Source organism: Mustela lutreola, chromosome 5, assembly GCF_030435805.1.
Source record: "Mustela lutreola isolate mMusLut2 chromosome 5, mMusLut2.pri, whole genome shotgun sequence".
In the NCBI taxonomy this organism is placed as follows: domain Eukaryota; kingdom Metazoa; phylum Chordata; class Mammalia; order Carnivora; family Mustelidae; genus Mustela; species Mustela lutreola.
This window is the reverse complement of record NC_081294.1, coordinates 106080598-106101444: the sequence shown is the minus strand read 5'-3', so window position 1 is coordinate 106101444 and position 20847 is coordinate 106080598. Positions and strand designations below refer to the sequence as shown.

Here is a 20847-nt window from a genome sequence, read left to right as displayed (position 1 = left end):
TCCAAGTTATTATCTCTATTATTTCCCATGTAAGAGAAGCAAGCAGATTGGGAGCTGGATGGTGGTCTTTGGGAATACAATGGGTGAGACTCCCAAAGGATTTCCATAATGCAACAGCTCAATCTAAATTCAGACAACATCTGAGTTACAAATATAATTTTAAAGAACTAAGTTTTGGGCACCTGGGTGGCTCAGTGGGTTAAGCCACTGCCTTCGGCTCAGGTCATGATCTCAGGGTCCTGGGATTGAGTCCCACATCGGGCTCTCTGCTCAGCAGGGAGCCTGCTTCCTCCTCTCTCTCTCTCTCTGCCTGCCTCTCTGCCTACTTGTGATCTCTGTCTGTCAAAAAAATAAAATAAAATCTTAAAAAAAAAAAAAGAACTAAGTTTTGATTCACTATGGTGATTTTTAAATTTTTTTCAAGAGATTTTTAAATTATTATTATTAAATAAACTCTATCCCCCATGTGGGGTTCGAACTCAAGAGGATCAAGAGTTGCATGCTTTACTGACTGAGCCAACCAGGTGCCCGGACTACAGTGACTTCTGTTTTTTCCACTTAGCTGTTTTACATATAAAATTCTACTCCAGTTATGGTAAAAATATTTAATGTATGATCTCTCAGATTAAAATTTAATATACAAATTATTTTATATAATGTTCTCCCAATGAAAGCCATGGACCAGGATTATAACAGTTTTATTAAGGCATATATGGCATGCAGTAAATTATGTATGCTACTCCCCATCCTTCCTTGCTTTTTTATACAAAGAGTATACCAAGGCCCTCAATAAATTTGTGACCAAATGTTACATGGTCCTGCCAATGTCATCCTAGTGTGACAGTCCTGCCCAGCTAGCTTACATTTTCTGGTGTGAATACCTTGTTATTTCCTAGGTTTAAAATCAGATTTTCTTTTTAACACAGAAGGAGTCACTTACTATGTATTACCAGATAGACCAAATATCACTTCAAAATATTTTTAGAACATCCCTAAGAGCTCAAGAAGGTGCACATTTCTGTGTCTGTACACATTTGCTGATGCGGACTGGGAGAATTTGTGCCAAGCTGTGACTCTGCAAACCTCTTTACTATCGAATAATGTCCAAAAAGAAAATGTTTTAAGCTCTGTAGGGTGCTATGAAATATAATGTCCTTTGATTATGTCTTAACTTACTCAACACATGAATATAAACATGTCTGTTTAACTTACCTCTTCTCCTCTGTAAACCTTCAGCAGTCTTTTTCAGCTTCTTCCTGGCACTGACCAGCTGGCTGCTGTCAAAGAGATGTGCTGAGGGTGCACTCGCAGACTTTGGGATCCTCTTCTCATTCCCCTCTGTTATAGGCAGACCTTTCTCCAGTATCTCTAGGGAGCTGTCCTTAGCAACAGGCAAAGGGGGTGGTGGAGGGGGAGGGGGAGGCGGGGGTGGGGGAGGTGGTGTTGGGGGAAGAGGTGGGGGGAGTGGAGCTGTGGTAATAGAACCTGGTTCGAGGTCAATATTATTCAAAACTGGAAGAGATACAGTGGACGGCAGTTCAGAGGTAACACCACTGAGAGGTAATGAAGTGGCTTCAAGTTGTGCTAATGAAGTATCTTCAAGTTGTAAGAGGCTTTGGGCTTCTGTTTTCTGTGATGACCCAAGCTTCCCTCTTCCTTCCTCCACCTTTTCACTTTTCTCTTCTGGCTGGAGCGCTCCTGGCAGAGGGTCACACTGGTCTTCACAGGGCACAGGACTGGCTGTGCTTCTTCTTCTGGCATGAGCCAGTCGCAATCTGGTTGATTTAAGTATGACTTGGCCAGGGTACCTCTAAAAAATCAGAAGTTATGACTGGTCAAATTACAGTAAAACAATTTATGAACAAATGGCTATTATCTCCTGATGCAAAATGTTATTTTGGAGCTTTTGTGATTTTTCAGGGAAAGTGCTTTTAAACAGTTAAACAGAAGACTAGAATACCAAAGCATAATACCTTTCAACAATTATCACTGAGCCCTATTTGCTTACCAACTCCTTTATCAAGGCCCTATCCCCTGTTACCCACTTAAGAAGCCAACTGTTCAGAATTATTAGAGGATTTGAAGATTTTTAATGACTGAAATTAGTAATTTAAATGGCAAAATAGCAAGATAAAAATACGAAACATAAATGATATTGGTATATAGAAAGCTATGAAACTATTAGCTTCTTACATGTATTTTCACAAGCTTACAGTTCAAAACGTTAATTTTTCATTTTTTAAAACATTTCCTGGTATTCAAAAAACTCTCAAAACAGTATGTACATTTTTATGATGGAAGAAGAGGGAATACAATTTTAAGTACTAACATACAGAACTCTTATTCTATCTTTTACTGTAGTAAAACCTAGCATTAATGGATTTGGTGAACAACATTTACTTAACACAAGGTTTATCCTTGTCAGCACAGATAGGAAGTTAGACTCCTGAACACTTACATAACTAGAACCATTCAGCTTCAATACAGCTCCAAGGAAATGTTTGGCTGCTGTGTACTAGCATCCAGCATCCTGGATTAGCCTGGCAAGAGAACTGCCAAACCACTTCTCATGTAAGCTGATCCACTCTCTAATTCTGCCAGAGTCATTTCCATAGATTGTTACCATAGGTTACTGTATGTGCTATTAATAACAAGTTGATGCCTAAAATGGATAGTCAGTTGTGAACTAATTAATTTTATAAAACAACAACAAAAATCCAGGTTTGCCAAAGGCTGTGATGATCCTTTCATACTACTGAAATGATAGGCCAATACCACGAAGTTGCTGTTGCTGTACACAAATGGAAGAAAGGTATGGGGTGCTTGGGTGGCACAGTCACTTACATGACCAACTCTTGGTTTCAGTTCAGGTCATAATCTCAGGGTTGTGAAATCGAGCCCTGTGTCAGGCTCCACGCTCACTGCTGAAGACTCTCTCTCCTTCTCGTTCTGCCCCTGCCCCCACTCATTCTCCCTCTCAAATGATAAATCTTTAATACCTACACTAATGAATGGGAGAAAGGTAGTCCTGTAATCACACATTAATTTTTAAAAAATATTTTATTTGTTATTGTTTATTTGAGAGAAGAGAGGGGGTGGAGAATCTGGAGTACACCCTGCCAAGCGCAGAGATGGACGTGGAGCTTGATCTTTCAATCCTGAAATCATGACCTGAGAGAAAATCAAGAGTCAGACACTTAACCAACCTACTCACCCAGGAACCCCTAAAGTAACTGTCTTTTTTTGGTTTTGTTCAAATTCAAGTTTGTTAACAAATAGTGTATTATCATTTTTAGGGTAGAATTGTGGTTCATCAGTTGCATATAATATTCAGTGCTCATAACAACAAGTGTCCTCCTTATTGTCCATCACCCCATTAACCCATCCCCCCAAAATTACATTTTCTAAATTATAAAGGAAAAATTAAGTTTTTTTTCCTCATTATCTTCCAATAGGAGTATATATATATAGCTGTTTAAAAAAAATGAAAAACAATCAATTGATCATACTTTTATTACCTGTTTAAAAGTTCGAAGTCTATCCAGTGTTCTCTGTCTCTCCTGGCTAACCCAAGCACTTTTTCTTTCTTCTTCATCATGTAATTTTTCTCTCTTCTGATAAAAAATTAATAGTAATTTCATTATGACATGTCCTGTTCATTTTTATTATTAACGGGGGGGGGGGGGAGATACCTCTCAATGAGTAAAAAAGTAAAATGGGTAACTCAAAGAATGATTCATTAAATAAAGTGTTTCATGGAATGAAACTATCAATTTTTAACAGAAATCATAGTTTTAAAATTCACAGTGATATGCTGACAAAACAATACCATTTTTTTTTTTTTGCATTTACCCACAATTAAAGATGTTTACTCTGAAAAGTAAAATCAAATCTTCTCTAGACCAAAAAATGTTCCATTTTGAGTCTCTGGCTTAGACAATTTAAATATAAAATATTTGTAGCTGCTCTATTCTGCAAAATCAAATAGTTACCTTAAAAATAAAAATAAATAAGATCAGCAACCACCTGGCCAATAACTTAGATACCAATATAACCAGCAGTTAGGAAAAAAAGTATTTCTTGAATTATACATGAATCATTTGGTTTAATATCACACCTTGAAGCTGGGAGTTACCTGCAGAGAAATTTAGAAGTTTCCCTATATTAATGCTAACTGGTAGTAACTGTGGAAAACAGTTTGTATGGTATATGGAGACTCCTCAAAAAATTAAAAACAGAATTACCTTATGATCCAGTAATTTCACTACTAGGTGTTTACCTAAAGATTATGGAAACACTAATTGGGAAATATATATGCACCCCCTATGTTTACTGCAGCATTATTTACCACAGCCAAATTATGGAAGCAGCCCAAGTGCCCATCCATGGAGAAATGAATAAAGAAGCTTTGGCATATATAAAACAGAATATTGCTCAGCCATAAAAATAATGAAAACTTGCCATGTGCAACAACATGGATGGACCTAGGGAGTATAATGCTAAGTTAAGTAAGCCAGAGAAAGACAAATACCATATGATTTCACTCACTTGTGGAAATTAAGAAACAGATGAGCAAAGGAAAAAAGAGAGAGAGACAAACCAAGAACAAATTCATAACTATAGAGAACAAACAGATTGTGGCCAGAGTGGATGTGGGAGGGAGGAATGGGTAAAAGAAGTGATGGGAATCAACAATAAACTTATCATGATATGTACTGAGTAATGTAAAGAATTGTTAAACGATCACACTGTACACCTCAAATAAACAGAATACTGTTGTTTACGATACTGAAATTTAAAAAAAAAATTCCTTATGTTGCTGAATCACCTAAAGGTTATCTATTTAAATCTGATTTTCACAGAACTAGTATTAAATGAAAAGGCATTTTAAGCTTTGCAAATAGGCTATGACTTTATTTCCTGCTTTGTTTTAAAAACTTGGAGATACCTCCTATAAGATCAGTTCATTCCATGTGAAGAGGACAGTGGTCTCCAGTGTGTCACTAACTTGTCTTACTTCCATTTGTCCTTTTCAAAGTCAATCTTCAATTATTCCCTTACTCTATTACGTCTTTTCTTTCCCACCACCAGCGTTTTCCTGAACCATTTCTACTGACAGTTACTGCTTCATTTGTCTTGGATGATTACACTGAAATCCAAAGGGTGACTTCAATCTTCAGGCTGAAAGTGAAAGGGTTTCAGAAATCATCACCTACAATCATCACCTGGTAGTTACTAGACTTCCACAACCAACAAGAACTCATAATACTTATGAGTATCTGAACAGAAAAATCAAGTCTCATGGAGGATGGGTGGAAGGAAGGGAGACCTCAGGCCTCACACTGCAACATTCAAAGCTACAAGAAAGTGTAACAGTCTCTATACAATTTTAATAGAGAGAAAATATGACAGTATGACCTAGACAAATTGTCTCTTAGGAAACAAGCACCCCCAAAACATGCCAGAACACAGAATATATGGTAACCATGAAACCTTCCTGAAATGGCACCTCAACGAAACCTAACTCTAAGATGAAATAAACTCAGGAAGAGGAGTTGTGATCATCGATTTTAGTGGTTTTTCTTCATAATTTTTTTCTGTATTGCTTTAATCTTTCATAAAATCACATGTCTTTTTATAAACACAGTAAGGTTTTTAAAAATGTAAGAATGGTTGAGAAGCATCTTTGCAAGCCACTAATTTTAAAATTGCTTATAATAAGAATTTTTAAAGAAGCAGTAAAAAAAAAAAAGGAGTTTAGAATATGCTTTTTTAAAATCAAAATCGTGGGGCGCCTGAATGGCTCAGTCGGTTAAGGCCTCTGCCTTCAGCTTAGGTCGTGATCCCAGGGTGCTGGGATCGAGCCTCGCATCGAGCTCTCTGCTCACCAGGGAGCCTACTCCCCCCACACCCCCCGCCTGCCTCTCTGACTACTTGTGATCTCTGTCAAATAAATGAATAAAATCTTAAAAAAAAAATCAGAATTTATACACATATCAAGATACTCAATTATTCAGGAAGAAACTCACCTTGCTTATAGATAAGACAAAATTAGAAAATATTAAGACAAGGAAACTTTTTAAGATCAGAAAATAAAGAAGGATAGCATGTTAAAATACCATCTAAGAGAGTAATATGTTAGGGGGAAAGCAACTGAAGATAAAGAAATTCTATTCTTCCATCAGACACTTGTCAATTACCTGTCAGCCAGGCCCTATATTAAGCCCTAGAAAAGCAGCAGGGATGTGTAAGTGGTGGTGACAAAGAACAGGCATGTTAAATAGACCCAGAGGTTTAGTTGTCAAGTACCAAGGGAGAAATGGACCCTGAGGTAGAGGTGGTAAAAAAGAGGAAAACTCCCAGAAGAGAGCACAGGCAGCTCTTGGACAACAGTCTTAGTAATGTTTTTTTTAGATAGGTCTCCTCAGGCAAAGGAAACAAAAGCAAAAATCAAATACTGGGACTATACCAATATAAAAAACTTTGGCACAGTGAAGGAAACCATCAATAGAATGAAAAGGCAACCTACTGAATGGAAGATACCTGCAAATGATATGTCCGGTAAGGAGTTAAAATCCAAAACATATAAAGAACTTCTACAACTCAATACCAAAGAAAATCATCATCATCATCATCATCATCATGTTTTTAAGTAATAATACTTACTGCTAAAAATGGGATTTTTTCCAAAGATATGCAAATGGCCAAAAGACTCATGAAAAAACACTCAATATCACTATTCATTGGGGAAATGCAAATCAAAACTACAAAGACATATCACCTTACACCTGTCAGAACGGCTAGAACAAAAAAGACAAGAAATAACAATTGTTGGACGCCTGGGTGGCTCAGTTGGTTAAGGGGCTGCCTTCAGCTCAGGCCATAATCCCAGGGTCCTGGGATCAAGTCCCACATCGGGCTCCTTGCTTGGCAGGGAGCCGGCTTCTCCCTCTGCCTCTGCCTGCCTCTGCCTGCCTCTGTCTGCCTGTGCTCGCTCGTTCTCTCTCCCTCTGTCTCTGACAAATAAATAAATAAAATCTTAAAAAAAAAAAAGAAATAACAAGTGTTGGTGAGGATGGTGAGGATATGGACAAAAGGAAACCTTGTGCACTGTTGGTGGGAGGGTAAAGTAGTGCAGCCACTGTAGACAACAGTATGAAGGGTCCTCAAAGAAACTAAAAATATAAATATCCTGAGGCACCTGGGTGACTCAGATGGTTAAGCATCAGCCTTCAGCTCAGGTCATGATGTCCAGGTCCTGGGATCGAGCCCCATGTTGGGCTCCCTATTCAGCAGGAAGCCTGCTTCTCCCTCTCCCCCTGCCTGCTTCTCCGCCTGCTTGTGCTCTCTCTGTCTCTCTCATATAATGAATAAAAAATTAAAATATATATATATATATATATATCTCCTATGATACAGTAATTCCACTTATGGGTATTTATTCAAAGACTATGATAACAGTAATTAAAAAAGATATATGCACCCCCATGTTTGTTACAGCATTATTCACAATAGCCAAAATATGTAAGTGACCAAAGTGTCCACTGAAAGATGAGTAGATGAAGATGGATGTGTACAACTGAATATAACTCAGCCATAAAAAGAATGATTATTTTGCCATTTGCAACAACATGGATGGACCTAGGGGTTATTATGCTAAATGAAGTAAGTCAGACAAATACTGTATGACTTCACTTATATGTGGCATTTTAAAAAACCAAAATGAATGAGCAAACAAAAAAGGCAGAAACAGCCATCAGCAACAAAGAACAAACTTGTGGTTTCCAGAGGGGAGGGAGGTGGGCAGGTGGGAAAAGGGCGTGGAGGGCAATGGAAGGTACCGGCTTCCAGTTACAGAATGACTAACTCATGGGGATAAAAGGTACAGCACAGGGAATATAGTCAGTGGTACTGTGACAGTGCTGTGTGGTGACGGGGGTACTATACTTGTGAAAAGGACAGCATGATATATGGAACTGTCCTATCAGTATGTTGTATACCCCAAACTAATGTAACTACACTTCAATTTTAAAATATCCTCTGTTAGAAAAAAGAAGCCTATTATGAACACCAAATTACCTAAGTGACTACACCTTAACTGTTCAACACAACAAGGGACTGTAATTATGTGATGCCACAGAGATTTCAGCAATGGCAATCATACTGCAAAAGGAATGTTATCAACTCAATATGCTACATCTTAAATTTACACAATGTTACATCTCAATTTAAAAAAAAAAAACCTGCCAGGGCGCCTGGGTGGCTAAGCCTCTGCCTTCGGCTCAGGTCATGATCTCAGGGTCCTAGGATCGAGTCCCACGTTGCGTTCTCTACTCAGTGGGGAGCCTGCCGCCCCCCCCTCCGCCTGCCTCCCACCCCCCCCCCCGCCGCCTGCCTCTCTGCTTACTTGTGATCTCTGTCAAATAAATAAATAAAATCTTTAAAAAAAACCCAAAATTGCCAAGAAATGGTTTTTTAAAAAACATTGTAACCAAAATAATCTTAAAACTTCTGATCAGTTTTCATAAACTACAGCTTAAATTATTCTGCATGTACTTTCTTGAAGTGAAACCCGTCAATTAAGAGACTGTGGTTAATAAAACAAGAATGCACTTTTTAATGGGAAAACTGACTTGTTTCCCCACCACCATTTCCTTCTCTTACTCAATCTGTCTCTCAGCTTTAAAAAAGAGTAAGTAGCTTTACACTTTCTTTATTCTGTTTCAGAGAGTTTACTATCAAATATTAAAATAAACTTCTGGGGCGCCTGGGTGGTTCAGTTGGTTAAGTGACTGCCTTCAGCTCAGGTCACGATTCCGAGTCCAGGGATGGAGTCCCTCATCAGGCTTCCAGCTCCATGGGGAGTCTGCTTCTCTGACTTTCTCCCTTCTTATGTTCTCTCTCACTCTCTCTCCCTCAAATAAATGAATAAAATAAAATAAACTTCCTTAGTCTTAAATATTTAATTTGCAAGGATTTCCAGAAGAAATTTTTGAGACACTACCGTTAACATCTAGGAATGTGCATTTTAAACCACCCAAGTGGTTTAAATAAAGGTGGCTTAAAACCAACTTTGTAAAACAATGATTTATTTTCATGTAAGCCAACTTGCCATTTACTACAGTTATGCATGTTAAAGATAAGGAGATGGCTAGTGGGCTCATTCTCCCACACTTAGCATTCCGCCCAAAGCTCATATTAGGCAGAAATTATAAGGCAGATGACATCTATTTTGAGATCCCCTCAAGTATCCGTTTTCTCATTTTTACTCTGCTTTGCCTTAAGAAACTCTTGAAGAAAGGATTTAATACTCATTCTAAAAAAATAATTAGGGGCACTTGAGTGGCTCTGTTAACAGTGTCTGCTAGGAGTACTGGGCTTCCTGCTCTATGGTGAACCTGCTTCTCCCATTTCCTCTGCCTGCTGCTTCCCTTGACTGTGCTGTCAAATAAACAAAAATCTTAAAAAAAATTAGTTACTACATCTACCAAAGTAGTGGCATTTCACCAAAGCCAAAATCTTCATAAAATAAGTAACAATGTCTAAGCAAGAATCTCAACAGCAATCTGAGAGCACAGGTGCAGATGCTGATAGAAGGAATTCTTTTTTTTTTTTTTTTTAACGATTTTATTCATTTATTTGACAGAGAGAGAGAGAGAGAGCGAGAGAGGGAACACAAGCAGGGGGAGTTGGAGAGGGAGAAGCAGGATCCCCGTTGAGCAGGGAGCCGGATGGAGATGCTGAAGGACTGTGCCATCCATGCACTCCTGATAAGAGGAATTTTATTTGCCTGTTCCGCTGGCCCATTATCTACCCTTTACAAGGCAGCTTCTGATTTATGAAAAGCACAATGCAAAATAAAAATGCAAGAATTAATTTTGCTATTTCTAGCTTCATGGAGAATGATGAATCTTACAGTTTAGTTTGGCTACTTTTACATGTTTAAAATCAAGAGTAAAGGGCAACTTTAACATATGCCAAAATGAGCTTAAGAGATTAATGCAGACAAATTTAAGCCATCTGGCCTTTAGGGTGACAAAAATTACATGAGCATATATAGTGACATGGTCCTGTCAGCATTTCTACTATTTAATGAAATTTAGAATCAGTGGTTGAGTAATCTAGGACACGTATGTCTGAAAAGATTGAGAGGATAATACAATGCAGACATGAGGTATAGCAATGCTGGGAGTAGATTTCTAATGCAATTTTTAAAAAGTGACCTAATGAGCTCAGTAAATAATAAAAAGTTCCTCAACTTCATAAGGAACATATACTGAAATCCTATAGCTAAGCATGGTAGTTAATGGCTAAGAAACTAGAAGCTTTCTTGTTAAGATCAGGAAAAGACAGAATGTCCCCTCTCACCATTCCTTCTCAGTTCGCATCATACTGGAAGTTGTAACTAATGGAAAAAGAGGAATAAGTAAAATGTGTATAGATTGGGATATAAGAAAAAAACCTGTCTTCATTTGCAGATGACAAGAGTGTTCCTGTAGAAAACCTGAAAGAACCAACAGAAAAAGAAAACTGGAACTAATGAACGGATTATAGCTTGGCTGCAAGGTTGACATATGAAAGTCAAATGTTTTCTAATGTACCAGCAATGAACATATCAAGTTTAATATTAAAAACTATTTACATTACCACCCCAGAAAAGAAAGAATTAGGAACAAATCTAATAAAATATGTATAAGCTCTATATGAGGCCAACTATAAAATTAATAGATTAAATAAAAAGGATCGAAGTAAATGGAGAGCTAATTCCCTGTTTATAGATAGGAAAACACAGTATCAAGGTGCTCCAAAGGTGCTCCATTACTCCAAAATATAACCTATAAACATGATGTAATCCTAGTCAAAATCTCATTTGCATACTTTGTGGTTACTGACTAGCTTTGGAGAGGCAAAAGACCTAGATAAAAATAATAGAACTGATCTTTAACAAAAGAGCCAAGACAATCCAAAGGAGAAATGACAGGTTTTTTTTTTTTTTTTTCCTTAAAGAAATGGTGTTGGAACAACTAGACATTCGCATTTAAAAAGAAGTTTAGCATTCTGGGCTGCATGTTTTTCTCATTTAGTGCTCTGAAAATATCATGCCAGCTCTTTCTGGCCTGCCAGGTCTCTGTGGATAAGTCAGCTGCCAATCTAATATTTTTACCATTGTATGTTACAGACTTCTTTTCCCGGGCTGCTTTCAGGATTTTCTCTTTGTCACTGAGACTTGTAAATTTTACTATTAGGTGATGGGGTGTGGGCCTATTCTTATTGATTTTGAGGGGTGTTCTCTGAACCTCCTGAATTTTGATGCTCGTTCCCTTTGCCATATTGGGGAAATTCTCCCCAATAATTCTCTCTAGTATACCTTCTGCTCCCCTCTCTCTTTCTTCTTCTTCTGGAATCCCAATTATTCTAATGTTGTTTCGTCTTATGGTGTCACTTATCTCTCGAATTCTCCCCTCGTGGTCCAGTATCTGTTTGTCCCTCTTTTGCTCAGCTTCTTTATTCTCTGTCATTTGGTCTTCTATATCACTAATTCTTTCTTCTGCCTCATTTATCCTAGCAGTGAGAGCCTCCATTTTTGATTGTACCTCATTAATAGCTTTTTTGATTTCAACTTGGTTAGATTTTAGTACTTTTATTTCTCCAGAAAGGGCTTTTATATCTCTCGAGAGGGTTTCTCTAATATCTTCCATGCCTTTTTCGAGCCCGGCTAGAACCTTGAGAATTGTCATTCTGAAGTCTAGATCTGACATATTACCAATGTCTGTATTGATTAGGTCCCTAGCCTTCGGTACTGCCTCTTGTTCTTTTTTTTGTGTTGAATTTTTCCGTCTTGTCATTTTGTCCAGAGAAGAGTATATGAGGGGGCAAGTAAAATACTAAAAGGGTGGCAACAACCCCAGGAAAATATGCTTTAACCAAATTAGAAGAGATCCCAAATCGTGAGTGGGGAGAAAGGGGATAAAAAGAGGTTCAAAAAGGAAGAAAGAAAAAAAAAAAAAGAAAAAGAAAAAAGAAAGAAAAAAAAAAGAAAAGAATTAAAAAAAAAAAAAGAAAACACCTAAGAAAAATATAAAAAAGAAAAAATATATGTATTAGATAAACTAGTAAAAAATCGTTAAAAAAGAAAAAGGTAACAGTTAAAAAAAAAGTTTACTCGAAGGTGAGAAAAAAAAAAAATGAAAAAGAAAAAAATTAAATTAACTGCAAGACTAAAAAAAATCACAGGGAAAAAGCCATGAGTTCCGTGCTTTGCTTTCTCCTCCTCTAGAATTCTGCTGCTCTCCTTGGTATTGAAACCGCACTCCTTGGTAGGTGAACTTGGTCTCGGCTGGATTTCTTGTTGATCTTCTGGGGAAGGGGCCTGTTGTAGTGATTCTCAAGTGTCTTTGCCCTAGGCGGAATTGCACCGCCCTTACTATATCCAGCTAGGCTATCATTGAAAATAGAAGGAGAGATTAAAAGCTTTCAGGACAAACAACAACTGAAAGAATTTGCAAACACCAAACCAGCTCTACAGGAAATCTTGAAAGGGGTCCTCTAAGCAAAGAGAGAACCTACAAGTGGTAGATCAGAAAGGAACAGAGACCATATACAGTAACAGTCACCTTACAGGCAAAACAATGGCACTAAATTCATATCTCTCAATAGTTACCCTGAATGTTAATGGGCTAAATGCCCCTGTCAAAAGACATAGGGTATCAGAATGGATAAAAAAACAAAACCCATCTATATGTTGCCTCCAAGAAACTCATTTTAAACCCGAAGACACCTCCAGATTTAAAGTGAGGGGGTGGAAAAGAATTTACCATGCTAATGGACATCAGAAGAAAGCAGGAGTGGCAATCCTTATATCAGATCAATTAGATTTTAAGCCAAAGACTATAATAAGAGATGAGGAAGGACACTATATCATACTCAAAGGGTCTGTCCAACAAGAAGATTTAACATTTTTAAATATCTATGCCCCCAACGTGGGAGCAGCCAACTATATAAACCAATTAATAACAAAATCAAAGAAACACATCAACAATAATACAATAATAGTAGGGGACTTTAACACTCCCCTCACTGAAGTGGACAGATCATCCAAGCAAAAGATCAGCAAGGAAATAAAGGCCTTAAACGACACACTGGACCAGATGGACATTACAGATATATTCAGAACATTTCATCCCAAAGCAACAGAATACACATTCTTCTCTAGTGCACATGGAACATTCTCCAGAATAGATCACATCCTGGGTCCTAAATCAGGACTCAACCGGTATCAAAAGATTGGGATCATTCCCTGCATATTTTCAGACCACAATGCTCTAAAGCTAGAACTCAACCACAAAAGGAAGTTTGAAAAGAACCAACATACATGGAGACTAAACAGTATCCTTCTAAAGAATGAATGAGTCAACCGGGAAATTAAAGAAGAATTGAAAAAAATCATGGAAACAAATGATAATGAAAATACAACGGTTCAAAATCTGTGGGACACAACAAAGGCAGTCCTGAGAGGAAAATATATAGCGGTACAAGCCTTTCTCAAGAAACAAGAAAGGTCTCAGGTACACAATCTAACCCTACACCTAAAGGAGCTGGAGAAAGAACAAGAAAGAAACCCTAAGCCTAGCAGGAGAAGAGAAATCATAAAGATCAGAGCAGAAATCAATGAAATAGAAACCAAAAAAACAATAGAACAAATCAACGAAAGTAGGAGCTGGTTCTTTGAAAGAATTAATAAAATTGATAAACCCCTGGCCCGACTTATCAAAAAGAAAAGAGAAAGGACCCAAATAAATAAAATCATGAATGAAAGAGGAGAGATCACAACTAACACCAAAGAAATACAAACTATTATAAGAACATACTATGAGCAACTCTACGGCAATAAATTTGACAATCTGGAAGAAATGGATGCATTCCTAGAAACATATAAACTACCACAACTGAACCAGGAAGAAATAGAAAGCCTGAACAGACCCATAACCAGTAAGGAGATTGAAACAGTCATTAAAAATCTCCAAACAAACAAAAGCCCAGGGCCAGACGGCTTCCCGGGGGAATTCTACCAAACATTTAAAGAAGAACTAATTCCTATTCTCCTAAAACTGTTCCAAAAAATAGAAATGGAAGGAAAACTTCCAAACTCATTTTATGAGGCCAGCATCACCTTGATCCCCAAACCAGACAAGGATCCCACCAAAAAAGAGAGCTATAGACCGATATCCTTGATGAACACAGATGCGAAAATACTCAACAAAATACTAGCCAATAGGATTCAACAGTACATTAAAAAGATTATTCACCACGACCAAGTGGGATTTATTCCAGGGCTGCAAGGTTGGTTCAACATCCGCAAATCAGTCAATGTGATACAACACATCAATAAAAGTAAGAACAAGAACCATATGATACTCTCAATAGATGCTGAAAAAGCATTTGACAAAGTACAGCATCCCTTCCTGATCAAAACTCTTCAAAGTGTAGGGATAGAGGGCACATACCTCAATATCATCAAAGCCATCTATGAAAAACCCACCGCAAATATCATTCTCAATGGAGAAAAACTGAAAGCTTTTCCACTAAGGTCAGGAACACGGCAGGGATGTCCATTATCACCACTGCTATTCAACATAGTACTAGAGGTCCTAGCCTCAGCAATCAGACAACAAAAGGAAATTAAAGGCATCCAAATCGGCAAAGAAGAAGTCAAATTATCACTCTTCGCAGATGATATGATACTCTATGTGGAAAACCCAAAAGACTCCACTCCAAAACTGCTAGAACTTATACAGGAATTCAGTAAAGTGTCAGGATATAAAATCAATGCACAGAAATCAGTTGCATTTCTCTACACCAACAGCAAGACAGAAGAAAGGGAAATTAAGGAGTCAATCCCATTTACAATTGCACCCAAAACCATAAGATACCTAGGAATAAACCTAACCAAAGAGACACAGAATCTATACTCAGAAAACTATAAAGTACTCATGAAAGAAATTGAGGAAGACACAAAGAAATGGAAAAATGTTCCATGCTCCTGGATTGGAAGAATAAATATTGTGAAAATGTCTATGCTACCTAAAGCAATCTACACATTTAATGCAATTCCTATCAAAGTACCATCCATCTTTTTCAAAGAAATGGAACAAATAATGCTAAAATTTATATGGAACCAGAAAAGACCTCGAATAGCTAAAGGGATATTGAAAAAGAAAGCCAACGTTGGTGGCATCACAATCCCGGACTTCAAGCTCTATTACAAAGCTGTCATCATCAAGACAGCATGGTACTGGCACAAAAACAGACCCATAGATCAATGGAACAGAATAGAGAGCCCAGAAATAGACTCTCAACTCTATGGTCAACTAATCTTCGACAAAGCAGGAAAGAATGTCCAATGGAAAAAAGACAGCCTCTTCAATAAATGGTGCTGGGAAAATTGGACAGCCACATGCAGAAAAATGAAATTGGACCATTTCCTTACACCACACACAAAAATAGACTCAAAATGGATGAAGGACCTCAATGTGCGAAAGGAATCCATCAAAATCCTTGAGGAGAACACAGGCAGCAACCTCTTTGACCTCAGCCGCAGCAACTGCTTCCTAGGAACAACGCCAAAGGCAAGGGAAGCAAGGGCAAAAATGAACTATTGGGATTTCATCAAGATCAAAAGCTTTTGCACAGCAAAGGAAACAGTTCACAAAATCAAAAGACAACTGACAGAATGGGAGAAGATATTTGCAAACGACATATCAGATAAAGGACTAGTGTCCAGAATCTATAAAGAACTTAGCAAACTCAACACCCAAAGAACAAATAATCCAATCAAGAAATGGGCAGAGGACATGAACAGACATTTCTGCAAAGAAGACATCCAGATGGCCAACAGACACATGAAAAAGTGCTCCATATCACTCGGCATCAGGGAAATACAAATCAAAACCACAATGCGATATCACCTCACACCAGTCAGAATGGCTAAAATCAACAAGTCAGGAAATGACAGATGCTGGCGAGGATGCGGAGAAAGGGGAACCCTCCTACACTGTTGGTGGGAATGCAAGCTGGTGCAACCTCTCTGGAAAACAGCATGGAGGTTCCTCAAAATGTTGAAATAGAACTGCCCTATGACCCAGCAATTGCACTATTGGGCATTTACCCTAAAGATACAAACGTAGTGATCCAAAGGGGCACGTGTACTCGAATGTTTATAGCAGCAATGTCCACAATAGCCAAACTATGGAAAGAACCTAGATGTCCATCAACAGATGAATGGATCAAGAAGATGTGGTATATATACACAATGGAATACTATGCAGCCATCAAAAGAAATGAAATCTTGCCATTTGCGACAACATGGATGGAACTAGAGCGTATCATGCTTAGCGAAATAAGTCAAGCGGAGAAAGACAACTATCATATGATCTCCCTGATATGAGGAAGTGGTGATGCAACATGGGGGCTTAAGTGGGTACGAGAAGAATAAATGAAAGAAGATGGGATTGGGAGGGAGACAAACCATAAGTGACTCTTAATCTCACAAAACAAACTGAGGGTTGTTGGGGGGAGGGGGTTTGGGAGAAGGGGGTGGTATTATGGACATTGGGGAGGGTATGTGTTTTGGTGAGTGCTGTGAAGTGTGTAAACCTGGTGATTCACAGACCTGTACCCCTGGGGATAAAAATATATGTTTATAAAAAATAAAAAATTATATTAAAAATCTTTAAAAAAAAAAATAAAAAGAAGTTTAGCTACAGACCCTAAACCCTTCACATACATTAACTCAACACAGATCATCAACTTAAATGTAAAATAAACTATAAAGCTCCCAAAATATAACACAGGAGAAAATATAGATGACCTTGAGTTTGAAGAGAACTTTTTAGAAACAGCACCAAAAGTACAACTCATGAAAGAAAGAAGTGGTGAGCTGGACTTCAGTAACATTGAAATTAAAAATATTCTGTTCTGCAAGAGATGCTGACAAGAGAATGAAAAGACAAGCCGCAAATTTGAAGATATTTGCAAAAACCCTATCTAATAAAGGACTGTTCTCCAGAATAAAGAATTCTTAAAACTCTATAAAAAGAAAACAAAAAACCCAATTAAAAAACCAGCAAAAGACCTGTACATAACCTCAGCAAAGAAGGTATAAAGATGACAGGAAAGCATTATGAAAGGATGCTCATTATCATACACCACCAGGGAAATGCAAACTAAACACTCATCAGATACCACCACATTCTTAATTAGAATGGCTAAAATACCAACGCTGTTAGGAATGTGGAGCAATAGAAACTCTTATTCATTGCTTGTAGCAATGCAAAATGCTACAGCCACTCTGGTAAACAATTCACAGTATCATACAAAATTAAGTCAGTTCTTACCTTATGATCCAGCAATCGTGCGCCTTGGTATTTACCCAAGATATGAAAACTTATGTGCACACAAAAACCTGTATGAATGTTTACAGCAACTTTATTCATAAGTGCCAAAACTTGGGCGCAACCAACATGTCTCGTTAGGTAAATCAGAAAATAAACTGTGGTACATCCAGCACTTTTTAAAAAGAAATAAATTATCAAGCCATGAAAATGCATGGAGAGAAAGAAAGAAAATAAATGGAGGAATCTTAAATGCATATTACTAAGTTATGTCAATCTGAAAAGGCTACATATTGTATGAGTCCAATTAGATATTCTAGAAACGGCAAAACTGTGGAGAGAGTAAAAAGATCAATGGTTGCCAGGAATGTAAGAGAGGTGGGGATGAATACATAGAACATAGGACATTCTCAGGGTGGTGAAAATGTTCTATATGACATTACAATGGTGGATTCATGCCACTATATATTTGTCAAAACCAACAGAACACACAGTACCAAGAATGAACTTACACTATGTACTTTGGGTGATAACGATGTATCAGTGTTGATTCACTGAATGTAACAAAGGTACTACACTCTTTGGCTGGAAGGAGAAGCTCTGCATGTATGGAAATATTTGGGAACTGTCTACTTCATGTACTTAATTTGTCTAAAACTGTTCTAAGTAATAATATATGTATGTATATGCATACATATTAAACTACATACATTTCTATATACAGATATATGTAATTAATGCTAACATCTAGTTACTCACATTTTCTTATTCTCTATAAATCTTATTCACTTTGAGATATGTAAATATCAAAGTTTTCTTCTAAGTCTCCACAAGTTCAAACTTACTAGTTGTACTGTGTGATGGGTTCTATATTCATCTTCATTCCGAAGGCGCTGTTGGAACTTTTCATTGTGTTTTGCAATACAAATTTCCTATAAATACATAAAATATGTTTTAATATAAGTGAAACCTGGAAGACTTGGAACACCACACCAGAGTTTATTTTATTGGGTTTAATTTTTAATCTTAACATGCACCTACATGGCAAAGCACCAAGTAGGCCATGTCTTTTCTCATCTGGAGTACTGAAGCAGCAGAAACCAAATCAGTAGGAACTGAAAAAACTACTAACTTCTCTAAAGATTCTAAGTCTTATTATACTCTTCAAACTGGTCTGAGTTTACAGACTCTTGGCTGAAAGTACATACAACTTGTGGCTGAAAGTCTGTATTCTAAACTCTTATGGGTTAAAGAACATGATTTTGCCTGGAGTGTTTAAATAGTATTATGAAGTCTGTACCTTATGGTCAGAGACTGAGTGAAAAGACCTTAAAGATAAAAAGTCAGAATGACAAAGAAAATATAGGAATGCTTATTCTAATCACATGAAAATAAAACATAAGTGTAAACTAGGAAACACATGCCTCTTTACAAAATAATGCACTACCAACTGGCAACATTTAATGATACCATGCTATGTCTTCATTTTCCCTCAGTATTCCTAGAGAAGACCTCCAGGTAAAAAGATGGCCATTGGTTTCCAACACTCTCAAAACTATACCAAAAGATCACTCTTCTAACTGATAAAGTGATACAATGAATGGCCTTTTAAGCCAGTAAACTACATTGTAAAGCAACTGTACTGTCTTTTTCACTAACACTGGGTTGACTCTACTACCTAACAAGTACAGATCCTGAAATTAAATTCTTCAGGGCAGTCTCCAGAGGAATAACAAAGGTAGTATTATGTAAGTAACATGCTACAGTGATACAACGACTCAGGTTTTGAAATCACACAGACCTAAGACAGAATCCTACCTTTGTACCATAACTAGCTGCTTTTCTCTGGGTGATTTATTTAACTACCAGGAGCCTTAGTTCCCTTGATTACAAAATGAGAATATAGGTCCCAAGTCCTTTATTTTTCAGATTCAGAAAGGTGGGATGTTGTATACACACTACCCAGTAACTCCAGCAGGATCTGAAATAGCACCTTATAAGAAATACTAACATTGCGCAGTGAAATATATGAACAGTCAAAGTAAGTGGAGATGGACAACCTCCTCTCAGCTCAGCTCCGGGTTTGTCACCAACTATGAGAATGCTTTTGATTTCTAGAGCTTTCTTGACTTAGGCAAAAGATTATTCTCATTTGACTAGGCGTATCATTGAAGATAAAAAAGCATAAAGAATAATGTTGTTTCTATTCTTCTTCTTAAAAAGCACAATCACAAAGTATAGACTTCAAGTCCTCATGACCTAGCCAGACACCCAGTCTTTGTTTTTTCAAGAGGAGAGGCAGGACATGATTTACATACAGTCAGAACTACCCTTGGGTATGGAATTCTATTGAGGATATTAGATAAACCAAGCACCCTGTGACTGTGGGCATGCTGACACAGAGAAAAGGATTACAACAATGTTACATGGAGAGGTGGGTTTTTATCTTTTGTATCATACAGTTGATCTCATTATCTTTTTTTTTTAGGATATAGTGTTTCTAGTTTCCTCTCTTTCAAGCCATCTTTTGTCATTACTTCTTCCCCCTGCAGACCTACCACTCCAGGTGACAGGCTTGGAGGAATGGGGATAAGGATGGTAGGGACAAGACCACTGATAGCCCCTGACTCCATGTGAGGGGATGGGTTGCAGCAGAGATGAGGCTGCAGGTTCTTGGGGGGTAACCTCCCCTACCTCAGATTTAGATTAATATATATAATTCCTTCAAGACTGAGGTCAGAACCAAGATTTCACTAAAGAACAGCACTGGCCTCCTTAATAATGAGCCAGGAATTGCATTACATGGGCTCCTACAGTCATGCCATTCAGCAGAGTCATGTTCAGGGTGCCATAGGTAAACAGGACATCATCACTGGCTGTTCTAATGTGATTAACAGGGCTGCTCTCGGAAAACCAAAAATGTTAATATAATGGCCTGAGTGTTGCGAAGAGGTAACTCTTAGTTTTAAAACATGCAACTATTAGTGACAAACCTGGTTAGAATTATCAGATATGGGTCAAGGATTAAGTAATGCCTAAAAGCAAGATTTACAATTAAGGCTGTCTATTCAATAAATACCTATTATATACCTTTTTATTTCTGAGGTAGGCTTTCTTGGCTGACACCCGACCACGTCTTGCTTCCAGCTGGCGTGCTTTCTGCTGAAGTTTCTGTAGCTCTTCTCTCTGTAAGTGCATAGACGCTGCCATCTCTTCCTTCTCCAGCATGGCCTCCATGCTTTCGTAAGTGTCATAGTAAACTACTTCATCTCTCTTTTCTATAACAAAACAGCAACAAGGGGTAGTGGCTAAGAGCATAGGCTATGGAGCCAGAGAGAACAATGTTCTAATGCACTTATTGGCTCTGTAACCTCAGGCAATCCTTTTTTGTTGTTGTTGTTGTTGTTCATTAAGACTCAGTTTGATCCTAGTATATCTTTTTTTTCTTTTAGTAAAC

General features: G+C 37.7%; 1 protein-coding gene across 1 annotated transcript in view; it reads right to left on the bottom strand.

The window, feature by feature from the left end:
* The window catches only part of JMY (junction mediating and regulatory protein, p53 cofactor), a 115795-nt gene that overhangs the window by 11215 nt on the left and 83733 nt on the right, over positions 1–20847 (bottom strand). The window contains exons 6-9 of the mRNA XM_059175321.1: positions 20481–20668; positions 18236–18322; positions 3519–3614; positions 1213–1810 (exon numbers count right to left, since the gene is read on the bottom strand). Of these exons, the coding sequence (XP_059031304.1) occupies positions 1213–1810; positions 3519–3614; positions 18236–18322; positions 20481–20668 (969 nt within the window). The remainder of the gene's footprint in view (positions 1–1212; positions 1811–3518; positions 3615–18235; positions 18323–20480; positions 20669–20847) is intronic.